We start from the raw sequence: 25,274 nt of genomic DNA, 5'->3' as shown, positions 1-25,274 counted from the left end.
CGGGCTACAACCTCCCTTCAGTCCCTCACAGGAAGCATTCAGATACTGCAGTGATGGGCAGCAGTATAAAATGCTAAGAGAGAGAGAAAAATAGATAAAATGCCCTCAGGAACAAGTTTCTTTCCAGGAAAACTTACTAAACCAAGGCTTAAATTGAAACAGTATTGTTTTTCTGTGTAGCGGCAGTTTTTCATCTCTTAACTCTCTATTCTTTGTAACAGGCTCACAAAATGAAATTTCTTTGCTAAAGGCCAAATTCTGCCAGTCTTCTTCCCACTGAATAATTCCTCATCGTGTATGGTAGCCCTGCGCCTTCCGCTGAGTTTCTCATGCGTTCAGCTGTGAGCACACCCGGACCACAGGACGGGGCCCAAAGGGAGAGCTCCTCACAAATTAGCAGTCTCCCAACATAAGCACCCCATTTGTCAGGAAATCACTTCTACCAACAGCAGAAAGGAAATTAATACAACTAAACAAACCTGGCTCAAGTTTTTCCTCCAGATGTCTGCTTTGGATATTCCCACTGTCAATGCTGAGTAAGCAACAGATGCAGGAGCACTCGGCAGCAATACGAAACACAAACGCAGAATTTCGAAAAGCAAGCCTATTTTGAGACAGTCTGTGCTCATCAGTCGATTGTTAACCCCCAAACCTCTCGACCTATACGCTTAAGAAATACTCAGGACTTCAACATCTGTCTGTCTGTGTGATTTTTAAGCCTTTTAGGTACACCCAAGTCAGATATTCAGGCTTTTCACTACAGTCTAGAGGGAGATAAAAACTGGCACAAGCACACATATTGAAAATTTAGATCCTTTCAAACTGCTGCACTTTTAGGGATAATAAATTCCCATCACTTAATAGAAGCAAGGAAGCTGGTAACAGAGCAAAGCAGGAAGTATTTTTCCAAGTGCACATTTCATGAAAAACAAGCTCCACATAACTGCTTGAAATGCCTCTGTCACATTTCTCCGTGTCTAAGCAAATCATAATTACCTAACAGCCTTGCATACCAAACACTGTGAGATTATTCCTTTTTTTTTAACTAAAAAGGGATGAAATTATTTCCATCCTCATCAAGCAATTTAAGAGGCAAGCAAACAATAAGGTTATTTAACTATCACTAGCATTATGCTGCTAACAATACAAAGTGTCACCCGTAAGAGATAGAGAAGTATTTGCTTTTGTAAATAGATTCTATTACTGCTATAAACCAAAGGTCCCTCCCTTGGTCTCCCAATCCCTCTGTTATCCCCTAAGAAATATACAGGAAAAGTGAGAGAGGATTTCCCTATCAGCTTGTAGCTGCTATTGAAAAATAAAGGTAACATTTAAGCACTAAGGAGCTCCTGGTCTTCAAAAGTGTGAAGTACATACGGTCCTAGTTGAAATTAATAGGAGCTGCAGGTGACCAGCACTTCTGACTCTGAGGCCCTGAGCTACTGTACAACACTGTCCCTTTGAAATTTCAGCCTAACATTTATCAGCAGACAACTTGCTGAAGTGCAAGACATATGCATCCCTTTCCCCCATGGTATTTACTTTTTCAAAGCACTGAACAGTTGTAGGAAACATGGATCTCCTGCAACAGCCTAGCAAAATGGAAATCAAGTATGAAAAAATGCCACCTCTAATCCTCACCAAGCACAAGCCCCTAGCCGTTGCACACCATGATATTTCTAGAGCTTTCATCTGCTGGGAATAGACCTGCTGTCTCACACTGACCTCAGCTGCTTTGCACAGTTCCATTTCATTCCCCATGAAGCCAGCCAGCAACATCAGCTAAGCCTTTATTTTTGAAATGCCAGCACACTGACACAGGCACCTCCAGAGCACCACGCTGCAGCTATTGCCAACACCCCAAATCTGCCAGACAGAAACGTATGGGGCGACAGCCACCAAACAGCAAAGACAGAAATCAAAGCCCCAGGAAGCATCACGGCAGTTGTGAAATGACTACATGCAACTGCAACCCTGAATATTAGGTAAGAAAATAAAGAAGCAGCAGCCATGTGTGAATGGAGAAGGTAGAGCAATTCATTCCCAAGGTGATGGGAGGAGCACAGTACATGGGTAAACAACAGACACCAGTTACCATCTACCATCCAGGTCCTGGCACTGCTCTGAAATGAACCTCCCACTTCTCTCTGCTCCTGTTCCTCCTTACCTTTGTAAGCCTGTCTTATTTACATTGCTCATAAACTCTTGCAGGCAGGGACTATCTCTTACCCTGGCTTTGTATGCAGCTCAGCGCAACAGAACTGCAAAGTCAGAGGCAGTCTATAAACAGTAAAACACCATCAGAAAAAAAAGGGGGGGTGGGGGGAGGGAAGAGTATGACTGGCTTAGGAAATACAATTGCAGTATCTGGATTTTAAGAAAGTGATAATCAAATGGTAGAAATTGCATGGTGACACGCACCCAAGTGTTAGATATATTTCTCATATAAAAATGAGAAACAGAGGAGCTCTTCAAAGGATGAAAAAAAACCCACACCAAAACACAGCAAAAAAATCCAAAATAGGGAAAATAATAAAAAAGTAGATTGGCTAAATCACAGAAGATGGACAAATGGCAGGATAAAAATAAGGCTCCTGGCTTCCCTCGCATTCATTTTGTGCTGATGGTGCCCCCACCTCGTGCTTTGGCCTTTTCAAGGTCTGTCCTTGTCACCTGAGCATCAGGTCACCTCTTTGCCACTCAGGCTTGTTAAAAAGGCAGCATAAATTTACCCAACAATTTCTCCTGACAGCAAATGAGAAGAGAAGAATGAGGAAGGAGGAAGTAAAATTTCCCTATCTCTACCCTAGAACAGCTGACTAGCACAAAAAGGAAGTTACCTGTTGAAGGTTAAGAAATAATAAACAACTAATAATTTACTCTCTTTGCTAAAAGACAAGGAGAGATGAAGCATAAAGACAATCTACTTCATCAGCTGTTGTTGGAGCATGGCCGTCACACTTCATTCCTCAACACACACTGTAAAATCAGACTCCACATCTCTGTGGTCGTTGGCATAGTTCCTTCTGCAACTTCAAACCCACCCTTGTTTACAGTGCTTTCACGCAAGCCCTTGGGACACAAGAAGTCATCAGCATCAGGGTTATCATCCATTTCTCCCCCATCCACAACGTACCTCCGAGTCAAACTGACTGTAGTTTTTAAAACTGCAATTACTTCCAAGGCAGCAGTAAGGGAAGCAAATATGATAAAGTCACAAGCCAAGATGAGAGGAATAAAAAAAAAACACCCAAACAATAATGACAACAAAAAAATCTAAAATAAATCCTGGCAAGACATAGAACATCAGGCATGAGAAAAGACAGTTGGCTCTGATGAATCCATATCAACTACTATTTAGCTAACACCTACCCATAAATAACTTCTTTGCTAGTCCCTTGCTGACTAACAGGGTGCTGTAGATTGGGGAAAAAATATTATCTTGAAGGATTCAAACACAGAGCCATCCTTACAGGATGCTGATAAAATCACGACAATCAGTTGACATACCCTTCTTATCAGCACCTGCTGGGAGGCTCCACAAGCACCAGTGAGGCTAGAGGCTGCCTGCAGGGGCAGTTTGAAAAGTTTTTTCCTTCACTTGGGAAGGATGAAGTTACTTGGAAGGATGAATTAGTCCTTTGCATCCTTATCTAGGTGTTCACTGAGTTTTTAATGTCTCCTGGTCCAAAGCATCAGTGGAACCTCTGCAGCAGTGCAATCTGGGCCCTGAAAGTTCTTCACAGAAAGAGTTGTTGGCCATTGGAGTGTGCTGCCCAGGGAGGTGGTGGAGATGTTCAAAAAGGGATTGGACGTGGCACTTGGTGCCATGGTTTAGTTAGTCATGAGGTGTTGGGTGACAGGTTGGACTTGGTGATCTTTGAGGTCTTTTCCAACCTTATTGATTCTATGATTTTATGATCTGCTCCTCATATCACCAGTCCCACACTCACAAATGTCCTCAGTAGGACCTCAGAAAACCGCCTTCCCTAACACTGAAACAAGAGGCAATCCCTCTCCTTCAGAAAGTGTGTCCTTTTACCCTGCTCCATTTCTCCTCTTACCCAATACAAAGGCTCAAGGGCTGTTAGATAGAACACCAAACCAGTGAGGCTGGTTCAGGTGGTCAATTCAGGTAAGCGATTCTCCAGAGTGCTCTGTAATTCTGGATGTTCCATCTGGGAGTCACATTTGGCCTGGCTCCACATGTCCCATCTGTTGTGAGTCATGGGTACTCAGCACTCTGGATAACCAGAGAGGAGCATGCAACCTTCCACAAATGCTTTCTCTTTATTTTCCCAACTTTGCCTCAGCTCTTACACCACTCACACTGCATTTGCTCATAAAGCAGCAGCAACATTCCCCATCTCCAGGTTCTGCTCGAACAAAGAAAGTGTGAATGTAGCATTCAAGCCTCTCCCCAAACTCCTAGTAATTCAGTATAGGCTTCTAGAGGCTAAGTCCATCATTTGCATGCAGCCATTACATGAGCAAATAAGGCGTTTAAGGCATCTCTCAGAATGGGCTCTGAAGATTAATTAATGTTTATACAGCCCACTGAAAACTAAAACGACTGCTACATGCTAAGTATTACCATCACCAGGGATCCATTTCAGTAAAAGCAGGGCAGAAAGTGAAGGAAACAAAACTTATTTCTTCTGTCCAGCACAATTATTGCCAGACTTACGCATGCTAAAAACACCCAATAATTCATCTAGCACAGTAAATTAATGTTTATGCTATTAAGTTTAAACAATCTTATGCTGAAAGCTTTTCGAACTACAGGAAATTGCACGTTGCACAGGGACAACTGGATGCAATTACAGTGATTTTGCAAAATGGCAGGGATAGAAAGCAGAAACTGAGTGGCCAGCAAGGCTTCTAAATCACACAGATAAGAAGCATGTCCTGGTGAGCCGGTAGCCTACAGCATTCTTGAGGCTTTTTCCCAGAGGAGGGAATTATAGCCATAATCTCAACATTCAGGATGACTCAGTGCATTGCACACCTGTATTTGTGAGGTCAAACAGACAGGAGGGATCAGGATGTACCACTATTGCTGTCCTGGAATCATCATACAGCAGCCAGATTTATTATCATCGCATCTTATACCACCAGCTGGCACCCCCGTAGAAGTGCCACTGGAAAGGACACTTTTACTGGAAATAATGTGATCAACCCCCGTGTTTCTTTAGGATGCAAAACTCCAGAGAGATACAAAGAGCACAAACACAAAATCAAGTGAGTTCGATGTTCCCCCAGGCAGAAAGCTTCCAGCTGCTTTGCTAGAGACCACAGCAATATGTCTGTTTTATGCTTGTTTTGATGAAGGATTGTTTAACAGTACTTAGTGCCGGCTTTACCTTGACACAGTAGACATCGCCTTAACACAGCCTAGGTAAAGCATTCAGGTTACCAAGACCTACTGCATGCTTTGTCAAACATCTGAAGGACTGCAGAGCCTTTGACTTTTTCTGATGTCTTTCAGGTATAGAGAAGGATTAAAAGTAGACGTTGTGAATGCAAAAATCAGGCACGGACTTCTACAAGAGCTATCAGTCCTGTTCTTTACTTTATTCATTGTACCGTTCACAGCTCTTTTCATCACCAGTCTCCCTTCTGCTAAACCGTTTCAGAAGTGTCATTAGCACAAGAAACAAGTACATGCTACACCGTTCTGTTACATAGGGCAGATTACTGGTTTGTGTGTATCAGCTAAGCAGAACATCAACAGCTGTGTGGACACATCTCCGCTGATACTCAAATAAGCCTCATCAGCAGTTTTGATCTTAAAGCAAACACACTGAAAAACTTAGCTCTAATTAGGCTGAAGGTAGATATTATTTTCTAGAACAAATGTCAAATGAATGCTGCTGGTAACACCACCTTTGCAACATATTGTTTGGCTCATCTTAAAAGGATACCATTTGCAAGGTAAGATGCTCTGACTTACAAGTGATATACCCCTACTAGTGTGATTGTAAAAGTCTGAATTTTGTATTTTAAGATGTGTCTTATGCTTCATTAATATGAAATCAGCATCCTGCATCACAGACATATCAGCCAAGCTCTAGGGGACCTAATTAATTTTTAACATTTCATAGTTTGTTAAAAGCTGAAATGAAAGATCACTAATGCTGCTCAGACCCACCACCCCCCCCAGTCAGGAACCAAAAGATGTAAGGAAAAGGTCATCTAACTGGCATCAAATCAAATTCACCACTATAAAATGAGAGAACAGAAATGAGAACTGCTTCTCTTTGTAAGAGAATCCCTCAACTTGCACGATACTAGCAAGTAGAATTTATTTATATGCTTGTCCACAAATAAAAGGTCAGAGAGATGTGAGAAAGAAGAAATAAGGATTGCAGCCTTTGACTAAGCAAGAAGTAGTTCCTTCCCTTTAAAGCAAACTCAGCAGCAACAGCCTTTGAAGACCAAAAGAAGAAACAATTCCCAACCACATAAAGAAACTAACAAGTCCCTTATATGGCCAGGAATTGCAATGCCCTTTTTTTCCTTCCCACAGCCAGAAAAATTAGAACAAGAGGGAGAAATAGAGCAAACTTTAATCACTCTGTTCTCTGAGCACCAGGGAATTCACACAGGCACATCATTCCAGCTTTAAGAACTGCTAACGCTTTCTTCTTTAAAAGGGAAGGAGGACATTGCATCCAGTGAGCCCCTGAAATCTAGATTTTTTAACTCTCTTCCTGTAACTATGGATACCTAGTTTTAAGAACCTTTTGTGATGTAGCGGTACACCAGGCTCCCGTATCTCCTCCTCCGCCAAAAATGCCATCTGAAGTCCCCTAATCTCCTTTTATCTTGCAGGTCACCAATGCACCACCTCAAGGTTTTGCTAGCTCTGGCACCACACATCCGAAATAGCTCTCTGCCCTATCTACTGCATCTTCAGCTTGCAACTCACTCTCCAGTAACCCTGGAGCAAAAGTTGTCAGCTTCTCACCCATGAAGGCAAATAGGGTGCATTGAAGGCTGTTCCAAATCACCAGAGTTTGACTCTCAGGCAAGTCAAACAGGACTTGATGGTTGATCCAGTCCTGCCACCTCCCGCCAGCGTGAGACAGAAGGCAGAAAGTTCAGGCTCCTGCACAGCATCGATACTAAACTTTGAATGGCCTGGCTAGCCTCTAAATATAGCTATGGAAGGGGGTGGGGAAAGGAGCAGGACAGAAGCCAAATGAGCAATCAGTTAAATAAAACAACATCATGCTGGTCCATCTATAAGACTCTCCCACTCTTCACTGCCATGCTCTGCAGCAGAGTATTTAAGCGTGATTTCAAGATTTATTCTGCTAATGCAAAGTCACACAACAGGAACAAAGTGCTGCTTGATTTACACTTCAGGAGGGGCAATACAAATCTGTCCAACAAATTTTCTTCTTGAATAAATTTGAATCTCGCAGGAGTGACATCACTTCCATTACATGAGCACTCATATATATCATCAGCCACATAGTACCAACCAAAAGACATATGTCACAGAGACACCAACGAGGAACAACGTATCTGAGTGGTTCACAGTGTACAAATGCAGTGTCACACATACTCTGGCTTCTGCTATGATCTGTGCAAGTCAGATGCTTTATTTCATTTGTTTGCATCTGAATGAAGTCAAGACAATTAATAGAGGAGCCCTTATCCAAACAATTTCTTCTGCACAGTTTTACAACAAATGAAACTTAAAAATGCAAATATTTACTTTCCCAATAAATTACTGTGTTCAATACTGAAGTTAACTTCACAACAAATAAACAGAGAAGGAATTTATCCCCATCATGATTGCAAGCAAGGAGGCACAGAAACAAACGAGGCACACGAGGAGAAGAAAGGAAAAAGTATTTGCCTCCAAAAGCATGAAAATTTATCTTTTTCTCTGATTTGACAGTGCCAGGCCTGAAAAGTCTTTCAGCTAATATAAACTTCTAGGAGAAGATTAGATGTTATTGTGAACTAGCAGTATCAAACAGACCGTATGGCCGAGGAAATCAATGGGAGCCTCCAATCTGCAAGGACAGGCAGGACGAGCAACCTTTGCTTCACCTCTCCATTTAGAAACATTGTATCCCCCTGGAAACATTGTAGCCCCGTGGAAACACCAGCACAGAAAACCCGGCCTCAAATTTCAAAGAGCTTCCACGGTGGTTTTACCTTCAGAACGATGCAAATAAAAACAAAATCAGTTCTCCATTCTACCCTTCACTTTTTGTGGATAAACCACAAGTTCCTAACACAGCAATTGCTACTCTTTGTTAGAGGCACTAGGCATCATGCACAACAACATCTCCTACAGCAGTTAGGCTTCCACTATGCTTGAACCGTGTCTCAAATGTGGCAGAGAGAGGAAACAGACAGGAAAAGCATCTGGGGTTTGCTACTCATTTTAGAGAATTATAAATCAGAATAAATAATATTAAATGGAAATTATAGCCACAGAAAACCCCAAATGCTGTTAAATACGACACAAAATAGACCTTCACCCACGTGTGTAATATATAACCATCTGGATAAACAGTTCTTGTTTCTTTTGCTGTCTTGGATTTGCCATGAAGAACAGTCCTTTGTGGGCCTGATTCTGCCTTGGCAAAGACAATTGAAGCTTCTTCACAGGAAGTAGAAGAGATGATGCTTCTCGTTTTAACTTCTACTCAAGAATATCATCGCTAATCAGCTACTTAAAATATTGGTATGTCATTCTGCAGCAGTAGACACCATTCTCAGACTGATACCTTGCATATTTGGAGCAAAACATCCCTCCACCACTCAATCTTGCTCATACAAGTGGGAAAGCAATTGTGAAACGTCACTACACAAACACGATATAGGCTGTGACAACACCCAAGTCAATCGCTGGTCTCCATCTCCCTTCTCTGCCCTTCTGCAGTCTTTGGTATGGAACAACTATATTATAAAAGCTCTTATTCACACATGCTTTTGATATTACACTATTTAATCACATACAGCTGTAGCTGATGAGACTGTTAGAAAACACAGTTTTAATGCAGCACTGGAAGCAAGTTCTGGAGACACTAACCATTTTCCTCTACGTAAAATTTCTAACATTAAAGAACTTTCCTTTAAGAAAAATAAAATAAAATAAATAATAATACCCAGAAAATAATAATAATAATAAAAGCAGTCTACTCTTTTTTTTATTATTATTATTTCTTTTAATCTGCTTCTCTTCCTGAACACTTTGGAATGAGCTTGTTTGCAAGTGAACTCAAAAGTCTTCGCCCAGAGCATAGACAGCAACAAATCCACTTCCCCACACACCAGTGGAAAACAAAATAAAAACACAAAAACCCTGCTTGCAATTATATGCAAGGGAACACTATGCAGGCTACTTTCAGCAAGACCCAAAGTGAACTCAGTCATCCTACTTGGAATGCATCTTTTCTTATCTGGCTCATGGAAATTGAAGAGCCAACAGTCTGATGTTTTTTACCAAGACACTTGGATTAAAGTGCAACTATACCAGCGTGCTTACATTGAAAGGCCCCATGTATTAGAAAGCAAACCAGTCCAGTATGAAGCACTGTGCTTTATTTTGAAAGGGCACCTTGTATAAGGCATTCTGATTTATAATTATTAACACACTGCATTTGCCACAGCAAGGTGTGTGTAGCCTAATCTGGCGAGTGTTCGTAACTTTCATCTTTCCATAATGAAAGTTAAATACCTGCTTGCAATACAGTAATGTGTAAATCTTGACAAGAGTGAAAATTTGAACTTCCATTTCCCAGAGTTTTTCAGGGGGAAGGGGAGGGGATTGGTGAGTTTGATTTATTTAAACAGACTTGGATTGAGGCAACACATGAAAGGAAGATCAACCACGAAATTCAACATCATTGCAATGTATACCACAGTGTCCCTTATAGCAACATAAGTACTTTTATCCAGGCATGTAAGGAGACATGGCAAACAGTAGCATAAAACAAACAAGTTCACATATATCTGCATTTTTCAGAGGAATACAACTTATCTTTCTTACTGTTTAAAGCAACCAACAAAACATTAGACTTTAATATCGATTTTATTGTCAAGCTTAAATATTTTGAAACGGCACTTAAATTCAGATTTATTTTGGGCAGCTCTTAGAGGCATTTATAACATGCTGTGACATACTGAATCAAACAGGGGCAAATGAACTTAATTCCTAGAAATGCATTTCTCTATTTGCAAGTGTTTGCCTTCACTTTGGCACAATCACATGGGCTCCAGCTAGACTTTTGAGCTCTGGCAGCAATCCAAGCTGCAGATGGTTGGAAATGCAGCTTGAAATCAGTGTGTGGTTGATGAATTACTCCTTACACCTGACCCCTGCTTCACACCAGGCACCAAACACAATCTGAACACTACCAGCCAGAGAAGCCCTGTCAGACACCTCCATATCTGGAATGCTTTCTTCAAGGCCTTCTGTATGGCCAGATGGCCAAATGTGGGGAATGCAGTAAACCCACTAAACAGAAACGTGAGTGACAAAAGAGATGGGATTGGTAGGTACAAAGTGAAGAGAGACAAGAGTGTTGCACCGATTCCAAAAATACACTTTCTAAAAGAGGCTGACTGAGCATAGAGGGAGATGTGCTTGTGGCACACAGCTGAAAAGGGTCCCAAACTCCTGCATGCTCTTAAAATGGTAAAAAGTAAACATAACACGCATACATACACCCAAAAGTGTACCTGTAAAATTACTTTAGCAGGCTTAAACTCTTCTGAGCACACCTGCTTGTATTTCCCCAATTGCTTTTTCCCCAGCTGGGGCATATATTTGTGACTTCATGGAGGTGCTCTAAGCCACTCACACCTGTGGGCCAGTCTGCATGCTTCTACCATTCAGAGACAGGATTTTATTCACATCGGTGCTAGGAAATCACACCTCCTTTTGCATGCGTTCACATGCATATCAGGCAGGCATTGTGGGTACGCAGTAAATACTGCCTCTCCATTCAGTCTTTCAGCCTTTTGACTAGGTAGAAGAATCAACACCATGAGAGTTAAACCACCAAACTCAAACCATGACTAATAGCTAAGAAGTATCTTGAGAATGCCTGAAAGCAAACCACACAGAAATAGCTGCTAAACTGGCCTATTTTTACCCCAAAGGCAGGTACAGCAATCATAAACCAAACAATTCCTGTCAACAGGTAACTGGCACCTTCTCCTTTCTACCCAAGTGATTCAGATCTTTTCAGTAGACTTTCTGCAGAGAAAGTTTACCCCTGTGCTAAGTGTTATCATAAGCTGCAGAGGACAACTATAAAACACAACACCCACTAAACCGAAGAAATTCTTTCAAATACAATCAAATAATTCACTTCATATGCCTCCTCTCCTTTCTCACACCATTACATGATGTTTCATGGTGCTTCATTTTGTTTTCCTCTGTGCAAAATGGCAGAGAGAAAATAATCTGCTTTGGCAAGCAAGAAACAAGAAATTCAGACCACAGCGCAAGACTTGGCATGATTATCATTTCATACGTGACAATTCACAATATATTCTGGTAAACCAATCGTTTGAGTAGCTAGGAAATTCACTTAACACCTCAAAATAAAATACAAGGCCATGATAGATTCTCACCAGATATACATCAGCTGAACCACATCCATGCCATAGTCTTTGGAGCAAGTACACAAGACTAGCTTTCACTTACAACAGTAACCGAAAACATTTACTCCGATATAAATTCCTAGGACAACCAGACTCTGCTCTCAGGATCTGCTGAAAGAAATCCCAGCACTCTACTTTCAAGTTACAGTTGTCAGACAGCATCATACCAAAAAGAGGAAAATGAGGATGTGTCTTTCCTCAAACTCAATGCTTGTCCTTTGGAGACATTTTAAAATCCTTTCAATTGTCTCTAGAAGACTGGCCTTCCCCCTCTGCTTTTTGGTTTCAGATGACAACAGATTTGTCTAAACCTGCAATTAAAGTTTTAGCTTCAGTGGTGGCATCTGATAATGAAGGAGCACAAATAAACCGAATAATGAGCGTGTGCTTCATGTGCCACAAAAGGCCACAAAACACTAAAATCTTAAAGCAGTCAGACAAACATATGGAATCCATTTTTCCTATTTATAATCCCATTACCCATACAGCTATTCATTTACACCATTCCAGCACAACGATGCGCTGGCTACGTTGGAAGAGAAGCACAGACTGAGATCTTGCGCAGCTCTTTGCTCCCCCATGAGAAGGACATGATGTACAATAACACGGTACGTCTCGAAGAAGGCTGGAGACAACTTCACCAAACAAGAGAAGCAAAAGCAGCATTTCACTCAAATGCACTGGGGAACATGGATTTCCAAATTCTGCCCATGGAATGTGCACCTCTGTTTCACAAACTCTACACAAATGCCATAGAAAAGCCTAGAATTTCTTTCTTAATTACACATGAACGTATACACACACCCCCTCAGCGCGAATGACTAAGAGCATAAAAAACATTCTTTCTGTAGAGCTGAATCCTACCCTCCTTGCTACAAAGAACAGCTTTTGGAAAATAAAAAGCTGGAGTTCACAGGACAGCTGTAATGATACAAGGGTTTATTACTATGCATTTCTCCAACAGGCATGATAAAAGATACAGATCTCTACCACAAGGTTAATTGATTACCCAACTATTAGCTTCAGACCTACAATGGATCTAACTGCTTTAAAGCGTCCCAAAAGCTGATGGCTAGCTTTAAAGGTAACAATATCTGCCTATCTGCACTACTCTGAAGAGTTTAGAAGAGAATTATTTGTGTGTGTATGTATACACACACAGGCATATACGTGTGCGCGCTTATTAATTAGGTTTGTGTATGCGCTTCACTGCGTGACAAGGAAAATAACAAAAACTAATGTTGGATCAAGGGTTTCACCAATCTGAAATGTTACCTGTCCATACAGTGCAGGCACACATGACTTTTCACAGGGTTGGCAATTTTATATACTGGCTGTAACAATTGCCTTGAATTGGGTGGTGGGTTTGTTTTGTAAAGCGTCGAGTTAAAAAAGCCATGGTATGAACCAAAAAAATCTTGTTACTCTTTTAAGCTCAAACACAAGGTTTGCTCCCTCAAAAGACTTATTTTACAAATTTGGGGGTTTGTTGGGGGAAAAAAAAAAAAAAAAAGACTGGCAAAATGTAAGCTATGTGAGTAAAAGGCATGGAATGTCCAATATTTCTCCTTCAACAGTCAAGGCTATTGTTCTTTCAAGAAACACCATCAGTTGTTTCATGTCCTTGGCTTGCCAGGTTTTGAGGAATAGCATCAGCCTGTGTCCCCCAATCCCCTAAACAGTTAAAGCTATAGGCAATATTGCAGTCAAGCTAGTGACCAGCAGCTGCTGGAACAGCAACATTGCACACTACACAGTCAAAAAGGTAAAATGCAATTTGGATCGACCTTGAAAGGAAGGAGGGAAAGAAGGGAAAAAAAGGAAAAGGAAAAAACCCCACAAACCGAGTCACACAGTAAGAACCACTCAAAAAAAGAAAAAGGTATATTTTATACCAAAAAAACAACACAAACAAAAATAATCTGCATGGTATCATGAAAGCAGCAGCAGTGGAAAGAAGCCAGAGGTAACCCTGCCATGAATTAAGGCTGTAATCATATAGAGTGGTAGATGTGTCATTGCAACTCAACCAGCATTCAGTGGCAGCTTTGACAGTTCATTTATAGAATGCTGTAGTCAGGCTACAAATGTTAATGGGAAAGTAATTTTATTAATAGGAAAAGATAACTTATCATTTCAGAACTGCAGCTAGATCAATGTGCTTCAAACCAAAAGTCTGGAGAAGTCAGCCTCCCTTCACCGCACACAGACGCCCACATCAAATGTCCCATGTGTTAAATTTGCCACAGAGGCGTGATGTGTGTATGTGTATGCATCGCCGTACGCATGTGTCTATCCTGCCTTAATTCCCCCCCCCAAAAAAAGGATGTTCATTTATTGACTGAAACTGTTAATCCGTGGTTGTGAGGTCACACTTCAGAACGGTACATCTTTCCCCACCAGTTTTTTGTTTGTTTGTTTGTTTTTTAAAGAATATAGTGTCCTTACAGGGTATGCAATGCAAACTTTCGGTTTAGGGCTTTGTTACTGTCCCTTGGTCACACAGGAAATCTTTTCAGAGCACACTATTATACAATAGCACTGGGGTGGGGGGGAGGGCGGAATAAAGCTATAATTAACTAACTCATGGCCAGGTAGCATTGACTTCAGTCAGTCTCTTTAGGAGAGGCAGGCCTGCTTTACAGTCTGTTGGCGGTCTACAAATTAAGACGAAAGAAAAAGGAAGAGTCCATGTTTGGATACACTCCACAGAAGTAGTTACCCTGTATTTCTAGACTTTTAAAATGCAACTGAGTACAACAGTATCATCTTCGACATTTTATGAAATATTAAATGCAATGCAATTGACTGAAACAAACTCCACCAGCTTCACAGTAGGTTGGCTCCAAGCTTTCTTTTCTCTGAGCTCCACATCATCTCCTCCTCTAAAAGTTTGAGCTGCCACGGCTTTTCTAGCAACAAAATGCTTTTACGCTCTGAATAAACTGTAGAAATCACTGGAAGAGCAACCAAAACAGTGCTTCGTGCCTGATGCTGTCCAGAGCAATCTTTATCCCGTGCCATAATAAACACAGTACCTGCCCAGTGTTACTACAGCGTTAATAGCACCGATCTCCCCAAACAATAAAAGGAATTAGCCGACGCCAGCAACCCTCGGGGAAAATAAAATAAAATAAAAACCCCTAATGAAAGGAAAGGAAGGACAGACAGTAACCTTCCTGCCTCTCTCACGCCTGCTTTCTGCCTACCATCTCGGTTCTGCGTGACACCAAACCCGAGAAAGCAACGGAAAAATCACTTAAGAGCAAAGGCGAGCCCGCAATTTGCGCCGCTCCGCTCTCCGTCACCCGCCCAGTCCCAGCCCCATCGTTCCCTACCTTGGTTTGGAGATAGTGGGGGTAGTAATAGGTGTACTGGGGGTACATTGGCTGCTGGTCCAGGCGTTTGCCCATGTAGCTGGAGTCCTTCTGGCTGGTGCAGGGAACTCGTTGGCAGGGTATAGTGCCCCAGGGCCTTTTCTTCCTCTCACGCCGCTATTCCTGACAGCGCGGCCGACGGAGGAGGCTGCCGAGACTTCCTCGCCGTCTACCGAGCGCTACTTCCAGCGCAGCCGAAAACGCACCCACACGCACATAAATGTGGGGGGGGTGCGGGTGCCTCTATGCACGGGGCGGGCAAGCTGGAAACCCCCTATCCGTCTGCCCGCAGCGGAGCAGCCCGCCTCCCCGGCTGGCAGCAGCGTGCCTCCGCTGGTGCCCGCTAACCGGCTCGGGAAGGGAAACGTCCTGCGAGAGGAGGCGAGGAGACAGTGCAACTCCAGACCTCCGCAGAGCCGCCCGCCCGCTCTTCTCGTCCTCTTCTCGGCTCGCCTCGCTGTCGAGCCCTCCCCTCTCGCTCCCCACCCACCCCCCTTCCAAAAAAAAAAAAAAAAAAAAAAAAAAAAAAAAAAAAAAAAAAAAGAGCCACGAAAAAAAATCCCCAAAAAACCAAAACCAAACAAAAACAAAAATTAAAAAAAAAAAAAAAGGGTAAAAAAAAAGAAAATAAAAAAAAAGGGGGGGTGGGGAGGGAAGAGCCTTCCCCAGCCTAGTTGCCGCTGCCTCCCTCACGGAGTGACATGGTGCTCAGAGCTCGTCCTGTCTTTCATTCAAACCCCCTCCGCGCCGCGCCGCCGGTGGGAGGGACCTCGGCGCGCCGCTCCCCCGGGAGGCCGGCGCAGGCCGCGCCACCGCCTCCACGGCGCGACCGCCCTCCACGGCGCGACCGCCCTCGCCACCGCGCCCGCGGCTCCCCGCGCCCCGCCGCCCGGCCCCCTCCTGCACCCGCCCCGCCTCGCCCCTAGCCGCGGGCCTGCCGAAGCCGGGAGCGCCGAAAAGCGGCCGTGGGAGCCGGGGAATCCTAACGCCGGGGGGCGGAGTGTGTGTTTGGGGAGGGGGGGTAGAGAAGCCCCACGACGCATTCTTGTTTTTTTTTTTTTCTTTTTTTTTTTCCCCTAAAAGAAACAGGCAAGGGAAGGTCACGGAGCCTGGTCGCCGAGCGGGGAAGTCGTCGTCGTCCTCCCCGCCGGGCCCCCCACAGAAAACTACTCATACCGTCATCCGGCACTTCGCGGAGAGGCAACCCGGGGACAGACATATTAAATACATACTTTGTTAGACCGCTTATATAAGACTTGATTTGAAGTTGGAACAAAATGGAGGAAGAGGGTAAAAAAGAAACTCTCCCTGCCCGACTTAAGGGTGCCTTCAGCCCGGCGTCTGAAAAGGCCACGGTACCACGGGAGTTACCGACAGCTCCGTTTGCCCCCAACACGGGCGGGCTCCCCCTGTCGCAGCAGCGCCCCACGGCCTCCGCCCCGCAGCCACCCGCGCCGCACCGGCGGGGAGCCGCACACCTGCTGCAGATCCCAGGCGTGTTGGATCGGTGTCAGCGCAGCCCTCCCAAATACCGACTCTCCAAAAGACCCGTAGGAAGAGGATGTCTTGCAAAGGGACTATAAATCAGCAGGAAGAAGCGTGCGAGTAACAAAATCGGTTCTTCTTGTACACAAATCCCAGCGTTTCTCTTTTTTTTTTCTTTTCTTTTGTTTTTAAATCACTTACTCCTTTAACACGTCATCACATTCCTGGGCCTTTCTACAGTGGCTCTGCCTGTTCGGAGGGGGAAGAGGGGAGTAAAACAGGGGGGGTAGCAGTTTCCTTTTGTTTTTATTTAAATCATCGGTGGTATTGCAGCAGTGTTGTCAGCTGCTGTATTATCAACCAAATTGCTTCGGGGGTGGGGGGGGAAGCAGCAAATTATATAAATAATTTCCTTAAAGGGACGCTTCTCAAGGCTGGTAGAGCTAAAATTAGACTTTCCAGCTGTGTTTTGGTTCGTGGGCACGTGCTTGCACACGACAGGAACATGGAAATATCATGCTTTACTCTGGCACTTTTCTGTTCTTGTAAAGAAAGGATGGATGTTATGGGTCCTATAACTGCCCTACAGCCAGTTATCTGATGGGCAAAACCAGGCAGCCAAAGGAAACAGGCAGTTTGGGAAGCCATGCATGTGCTCCAACCACTGCCTCGGTGTCAGTGTATGCTGTACTTTAATCACCAGGCATTAATAATTGTTGGTATGTAGGTGCCAGTCCTGTGCTCTACAGTGGGAACAACATACCATGCTCACACAGGTATTTGCACCCTGTTTCAGGAGAAAAGCTTTTGCAAAACTCGTGCTCTGTTCCCACAGCATTGTACAGACATAAACAGGCACACAACGGTGGAGGTTGGAAGTCACCTCCGGAGGTCGTGCACAGGAATGCATCTCCAGAGCAGGAGATTCCACAACCTTTCTGGGCAGCCTTTTCCAGTGCTCCATTGTCCTCAAAGGAAAGAACATTTTATTTATATTTAAGTGAAATTTCCTGTGCTCCAGTTTGTGCCCATTGCCCCTTGTCCTGTCACTGGGTACAACTGATAAGAGCCCAGCCTCATCCTCCTGACTGCTACCCTTTAGATATTTATAAACATTTGGTAAGATCTCCTCTCAGTCTTCTCCAGGCTAAAGAGCCCCAAGTCTCTCAGCTTTCAAGAGAAATGTCCCAGTCCCCTAATCATCTTTGTGGCCTTCCATTTGACTTTCTCTGGTAGTTCCCCACCTCTCTTGAACTGGGGAATCCAGAAGTGGAGACAACACTTACGGTGTGACCTCACCAGAGCAGAGTAGAAGGAAAGGAAAACCTCCCTTGACCTGCTGGGCACACTCTTCTTAATGCATCCCAGGTTACCATTTGCCTTCTTGGCCATGTGGGAACATTGCTGGTTTGTGATGAACCATTTCTCCCCCAGCACTCCCAGGTCCTTCTCCATAGAGCTGCTTCCCAGCAGGTCCACTTCTAATCTGTGCAGGTGCATGGGGTTGTTCCTCTCTAGGTACAGGACCCTACACTTGCTCTTGTTGTCCTTATTGTACCTTTGCCCAGTGCTCCAGCCTGTCCAGGTTTCATTGAATGGCAGCACAGCCTTCAGGCGTGTCAGTCATTCCTCCCATTTTTGTGACATCAGCAAACTTGCTGCAACTACACGCTGTGCCTTCATCCAGGTCATTGATGAAGACACTGAACAAGACTGGACCCAGTACTGACCTCTGGGGAGCACCGTTAGTCACAGGCCTCCAACCGGAACCTTGCAACATTGATCACAGCCCTCTGAGCTCTGTTGTTCAGCCAGTTCTCAATCCACCTCACTGTCTGCTCATCTAACCCACAATTCATAAGCCCACCTGTGAAGATGTTACGGGAGAGTGTCAAAAGCCTTGCTGAAGTAGAAGTAGGCAACATCCATTGCCCTCCCCTCATCTATCCAGCTAGTCACACCATCACAGAAGGCTATGCAATTGGTCAAGCGTGATTCCTAAACCCATGCTGACTCCTCATAAAGATGATTAGAGATGTGCTTAGACCTTAGAGCTCCAGAATGAGCTGTTCTATCACCTTTCCAGGGTTGGAAGTGAGGCTGACTGGTCTGCAGTTTCCTGGGTCTTCCTTCTTGCCCTGGTGCAACTAGGTGCCCCTGTGCATCCCAAGGAGCACTGTGAAGCACTACCACACTACACTATCACTGCCCCTGCTTCCCAGCCTGCTGAAACAGATTCAGAGGAAAGGCCTTGTTAGGTAAACTACTGAGTATTTTCAACTAAGTCCAAGCTGACCAGGACCATGTGGTCCCTCAGTAGCTCAGAGCAGAGGTGAATGAAGAATTAAGGTAGTAATGGGAGGAGAAGCCTGCAATTCCTGGTATCCAGCCATATGGTTTGTTTTGCTCCTGAGCTTTAAATACATTGTCTCTCAAGGTAGTGCCTACTCTTGCTTAAGCCCTTTTTACTCCACCCACTGCTTTCCCGAGGGTGAGATAGACTGAGGGTTGATATCTGCAGAAGCAAATAGTGATTACTTGACAGTACATGATACTTTGAGCCTGACAACTTTCAGATTGTTCTTTCAACTGCCAGAATTAAGTTGTTGTGCTTCTCTCCCCACCTTCTCACTTTTCCCTCAGGATATTAACACAGTTTTTCTTGCTGAGCAGTTTGCTTGTAGAAATAGATGTAACCAGATTTGGAGGAAGAAAGAACCTGCATGTGTAGGGTGAAACAAAGGAAATACTAGGGAAGCAGAAAACCCCACATTCTGACCAAGAGATCTATCTGAGCATTATTTGTAGTCCAGAAAGGACCATTTTGTCTATGCCACATTACACCATGAAATTCCAATGCAAGATTTACACACACACACCCCCATCAGATGCAGTGGCCAGTAGCACCAGCAGCTCTCACAACCAGGAAAAGGTTAGGAGCTGCAGGAGAAGCTCAGCTGTTACCCGAGTCAAAGCTCCACCCTTCTTCTGCTTTCTCTCAGAAAAAGTTTTAAATGTGCAGATGGTTTAGATTTCCCTTTGCACCTGTAATCCTGTCAAGGTGCTGAGCAGTCTCTGCTGCTTGTTCCAAGCGCTCAGCGCTTTGCATGTTTGAGCCTTCAGACACACAATATACACTGAAGGCAGCGAAAATAGGAATTCGATATAGAAGAGTAGGGGGCAAGGGGAGGCAATATAGCACAGCACAAATGCAAATGAACAGCCACAAAAGCAGATTTAGATAGCACACAACCTCTGAACAAATGCTAGTGCTGGAAAATGGAACATTTCCATTTGCAAAACAGAGACATCAAAAAGATCATCTGTGACTCGGGAGCACATTGTTTAAATAGAATCCCCTTCATTTTCTGGCCTGTGCATTTGAATAACTGAATCCACTTGCAAACTGAGATAGCAGTTTGCCTACCAAGTGTTAAGTATAAATGTTCCTCAAAGGAAAAGACAAGCTGTTCAATTCCAGCGAGCAACAGCAAGCAAAATTCACAACTTTTTTTCCTCCTATTGGAGGGCTCCTTGTCAATTTCAAGGCAGGGCCACGTGCAGTGATCCAGCAAGCAAGGCGAGTTCCACCACACCTCCAAGAGTGATGTCACCAGACAGGCAAGCAATACAGATCTCTTCAATGGGGAATTTAGAAATGAAACAAAAACAAATGGGAACATATCAACTGCAAAGCAGATGGCCAAATACATTCAAAGGCAGGCTCCAAAGAATATTAACTCGTCAACAGCCAAAGCTGAGGATTAGAAACCTGGAGTTAGCTGACAGGAAAAGGGAGGGGGGGACAAGAGGAAAAAAAAAAAAAGAGAATGCTTTCCCTGGCAGCCTGAAGTACAGAAATTACATGTTTGGATGTATTTATACCTTTCATAAAATGCAGATTTCTTCATTTGCAAAAAGCGAGTTAGAAGAAAAAAACCAGACATCTAGTAGTATCATAGTATCAGTCAGGGTTGGAAGGGACCACAAGGATCATCTAGTTCCACCCCCCCTGCCATGGGCAGGGACACCCCACTCTAGATCAGGCTGGCCAGAGCCTCATCCAGCCTGCTCTTAAACACCTCCAGGGACGGGGCCTCAACCACCTCCCTGGACAACCCATTCCAGGGTTTCACCACTCTCATGGGGAAAAACCTCCTCCTCACATCCAGCCTGAATCTCCCCACCTCCAGCTTCATTCCATTCCCCCTAGTCCCATCACTACCTGAGATCCTGAGAAGTCCTTCCCCAGCCTTCCTGTAGGCCCCCTTCAGATACTGGAAGGCCACAATTAGGTCACCTTGGAGCCTTCTCTTCTGCAGACTGAACAGCCCCAACTCCTTCAGTCTGTCATCACTTATGTGGTGGGTTGAAGTTCCCCCCCCCAGCATTAACTTTGCCAGACCAGCTCAGTAGGAAGCAAATGGAAGCTGTATTTGCAAGCAAAAACTACACTCTATGATGGAATGCAATGAATAGGTACAAAATATACAGTGCTTACAGTATTATACAGATATTTGCAATTAACAAACAACACGAAAAGCCTCCTGGTCAGAGACCAGGGAGGAAGCCATTCCACTGCCCCCACCCCCACCCCCTGTCCCAAAGGGAGAAATGGGGCAGAGAGAAAGCAGGGGTTAGACTTAACCAAGATTAATTCAGCCAAGGTCAGCCAGAAGCAGATTAATCTCTCCCGAGTGAAGGAAGCAGAGATCAGAAAAGAGAAAGAATTGTTTAGGTACAGCCACTCATTTACTATACATTTTTTCCAATGAAATTGTTTAGAATAATCTTTAGTTTTCCTCTTTTACACCCAATAGTGATTTATTTATATTTTTCTACTTTTCTGTTCAAATTCTGTAACAAAATTTTTATCAGCATAGCCTAAAACCACCACAACTTATTTGCTAAAATGCCATTCTACTTATACTTCTTTTTGGTTTGCTTTGTTTTGTTTCCTAATAGGTTTTTTACCTATCCTGTGAAGAACTTGTATGGTCACAGGTATGAGAACAAGGGAGCAATTTGATCATTTTATACTTTCTTGCTCTCAAACAGCAATAATACATCTTCTGGAAGTATTAACTTTTTTGTAAGATTATGTCCAAATTGCCTAAGTCAGAACTAGGGAAAATTTGGTCATTGGGTGGCTGAAATACAGCTACCCCTCAGTTTAGGAAAGATGTTGAGATGCTGGAACATGTCCAGAGAAGGGCAACAAAGGTGGGGAGGGGTTTGGAGCACAACCCCTATGAGGAGAGGCTGAGGGAGCTGGAATTGTGTAGCCTGGAGAAGAGGAGGCTCAGAGGAGACCTTATTGCCGCCTACAACTACCTGACGGGAAGTTGTAGCCAGATGGGGGTTGGTCTCTTCTCCCAGGCAACCAGCACCAGACCAAGAGGACACAGTCTCAAGCTGCACCAGGGGAGTCACCATCACTGGAGGTTTTTAGGAAGAAACTGAATGGGGCGCTTGGTGCCATGGTTTAGTTGATTAGAAAGTGTTGGAGGACAGGTTGGACTCGATGATCTCAAAGGTCTTTTCCAACCTCGTTAATTCTATTCTGTTCTATTCTCTTCTAAAGCACTGGTTAGGCCACACCTCGAGTACTGTGTCCAGTTCTGGGCCCCTCAGTTTAGGAAGGATGTTGACTTGCTGGAACGAGTCCAGTGAAGGGCAACGAAGTTAGTGAGGGGCTTGGAACACAAGCCCTATGAGGAGAAGCTGAGGGAGCTGGGGCTGCTTAGCCTGGAGAGGAGGAGACTCAGGGGTGACCTTATTGCTCTCTACAACTACCTGAAGGGGGGTTGTAAACAGGCAGAGGTTGGTCTCTTCTCCCAGGCAGCCAGCACCAGAACAAGAGGACAAAGTCTCAGGCTGCGCCAGGGGAAGTTCAGGCTGGAGGTCAGGAGGAAGTTTTACACAGAGAGAGTGATTGCCCATTGGAATGGACTGCCCGGGGAGGTGGTGGAGTCGCCGTCACTGGAGGTGTTCAGGAGGAGACTTGACAGGGTGCTTGGTTACATGGGTTAGTTGATTAGGTGGTGTTGGGTGATAGGTTGGACGCGATGATCTTGAATGTCTCTTCCAACCTGGTCTGGTCTATTCTATTCTATTCTATTCTATTCTATTCTATTCTATTCTATTCTATTCTATTCTATTCTATCTAATAGGTTAAAGAAAAAAAAAGAAAAAGAAGGAAAAAAAACAACGAAGAAAAAGGATCTTGGGCTTACATTTGTGACACTATCGTTCTGCTTTCCTTCTCTCTATTTACTATCATAGTATCATAGTATCATTCAGGGTTGGAAGGGACCACAAGGATCATCTAGTTCCAACCCACCTGCCATGGGCAGGGACACCCCACACTAGATCAGGCTGCCCAGAGCCTCATCCAGCCTGGTCTTAAACACCCCCAGGGGTGGGGCCTCGACCACCTCCCTGGACAACCCATTCCAGGGTTTCACCACTCTCATGGGGAAGAATCTCCTCCTCACATTCAGCCTGAATCTCCCCACCTCCAGCTTCATTCCATTCCCCCTAGTCCTATCATTAAAGCTATTTCAAAGGAGACCACAGTGATGCTTGTTTGCAATGAGTTACAAGAAGAATACTGATTTTATTTCTACATCTGTCAGCTCCTTCAATCCAGGTACCTTGAAGCTACATTGATGAACACAGAATCCTGCTATTCAATAGTTCATTAATCAAGCTTTGTTGCCTAAGGATATCTAGCTGAATTTCTAAGAAGTGCTATAGGCAGGTGCAACCACCAGTAGAGCACGTGATAACCACGGGGTGAAAAAGACACAGAGGCACAAACCACTTAACACCACCATCATTAAGTATCCATGATTGACAGACAAAATCTGAAGTGGAGGGCACCACCATTTTCAGATACCCTCTCACAAAACCAAGAAGGGTGGCTTTCCCCACACTCACACACTTCCTGCCTGAATGAAAAATGGGCCACAGTTAATGTATGAGATTTCAGACAACTGTGAAATCTATCTATCTATCTATCTATCTATCTATCTATCTATCTATCTATCTATCTATCTATCTATCTATCTATCTATCTTTCTATCTATCATCTATCTAATCTATCTATCTATCCATCTATCTGTCCATCCGTCCATCTTTCTTTCTATCTAACTTTCTAACTTTCTATCTGTCTATCATTAGATTTAATTACTTTTCACTTTATCATCTTCTGCCTTAATTCTGTGGGGCTCAGACAGCAGCAAACTGAAAAATGTTGTGAAAAAAAGTGAGCAAAAAATGAGCATTCACTGCTGCTCAATAGTTTTCTTGAGCTTAGAGAAGAGGAGGCTTGAGAGGTGACCTCATCAATGTTTATAAATATGTAACGGGTGAGTCGCGAGAGGATGGGGCCAGGCTCTTCTCAGTGGTGCCAAATGACAGGACAAGGGGCAATAAGTGGAAGTTGAGGCATAGGAAGTTTCATGTAAATATGGGGAAAAAATTTTTCACTGTGAGGGTGACAGAACACTGGAACAGGCTGCCCAGGGGGCTTGTGGAATCTCCCTCTCTGGAGATACGCAAATGCATCACCTGGATGCATTCCTGTGTGATCTGGCATAGGTGATCCTGGCAGGGAGGTTGGACTGGATGATCTTTTGAGGTTCCTTCCAGCCCCTGAAATTCTGTGATTCTTTGAAATAGTTTCTGTTTTCCACCTGATACAATCTTTTTACCTGCACAAGCAACTAGTCGTACAGACGGCCCAAAATTATGTGTTAAGGTTCTCTTTCTGCAGATGTTGGTGGATACAACCAAAGTAAGTAATGGTTTCTCATTCTTTTATCTACAGTCTTTTTCCTACACATCTCAGAATGTTTTGCAAGTATTAATTCATTCTGTGATGTCAAAGAGAATCAAGTAAGAGGACCAGTCAGTGGCAATGCTCCAGCTGTCACCAAGAATGTTAGGTCCCTCTCTCCTCCCAACCCCTTCGCTGCATGGCAAAGGTTAAAGCAAGTAAAACTGATGTGGAAAAGGACTGCTGCTTCTTTTCAGTGGAGGGTCATGAGGAGAGAAAACAGTGCAATGGCAGAAGAATGCAAGGTGAAAAAACAGGACAGGAACATTGACTGACATGCATCACTGCTGTATCCTTTAATATGATTCCCAATCAATAATTTAGGGCTTTCAAAAAACACCAGGATTTTTCACAGGCTAGAATACATGCCTTTCAAAGGTGATATTTTCTATAGGAGCCCCACATCTCCAGTTAGTAAACACTGTGTCTGTTCCCAAGTCTAAATGCTTAGGATAAAAAGGGCAAACAAACCCCCAGAGAGTAAGAGGGCTAACCAAGGCCATTTCACTCTTGCAATACATTAACTTAATACTACCAGCATCACATGTGGTATGTTTTCAGAAGGAGAAAACTCTCCACTTTCCACCTTAGTCCCTCCAAATCCCTGCTTATTAGCCACTTTCCCCACCCTCTGTTTACTTAAAATTGGATTGCAATCATGGAACATGAGATTTATTTTTTTTCCTTAAGGAAGTTTATTTCTGAAGGTAATGGGGAGATGTAAACATGCTGCCTGTTTACAGAGGCTCATAAACACATAAGAGCACAGGCAATTAATTGTCATTGAGAGATTTCCAGCAAACAGAAAATCCTAGCTTTTTAGGGCATGTTTAACTGGATGTTCACCCATTGTGTACTGAATTACTTAGTGAGATATTAATTTTGGGCTCCAGCTGAGGGTAATCACAGAACAAACTGCAATATTCAAG

At 43.8% G+C, this 25,274-nt stretch overlaps 1 protein-coding gene across 13 annotated transcripts in view; it reads right to left on the bottom strand.

Moving 5' to 3' along the window:
• RBMS3 (RNA binding motif single stranded interacting protein 3) overlaps window positions 1-25,274 on the bottom strand; it is a 929,122-nt gene that overhangs the window by 521,713 nt on the left and 382,135 nt on the right. For 3 of the 13 annotated variants that reach the window (XM_068152901.1, XM_068152902.1, XM_068152904.1), the window contains exon 1: window positions 14,979-15,465. The exons of the other annotated variants lie outside the window; for them this stretch is intronic. In XM_068152901.1, coding sequence (XP_068009002.1) covers window positions 14,979-15,053 — 75 coding nt within the window. In that variant the 5' untranslated portion in view covers window positions 15,054-15,465. Of the gene's footprint in view, window positions 1-14,978; window positions 15,466-25,274 lie in introns of those variants that run through there. 13 annotated transcript variants of the gene reach the window in all.

The sequence above is a fragment of the Melanerpes formicivorus genome, unplaced genomic scaffold (assembly GCF_026170545.1).
Source record: "Melanerpes formicivorus ecotype bairdi unplaced genomic scaffold, bMelFor1.0.p_v2 SCAF_24, whole genome shotgun sequence".
In the NCBI taxonomy this organism is placed as follows: Eukaryota; Metazoa; Chordata; class Aves; order Piciformes; family Picidae; genus Melanerpes; species Melanerpes formicivorus.
The sequence above is the reverse complement of the archived record's forward strand: the minus strand, read 5'-3'. Positions and strand labels throughout refer to the sequence as shown.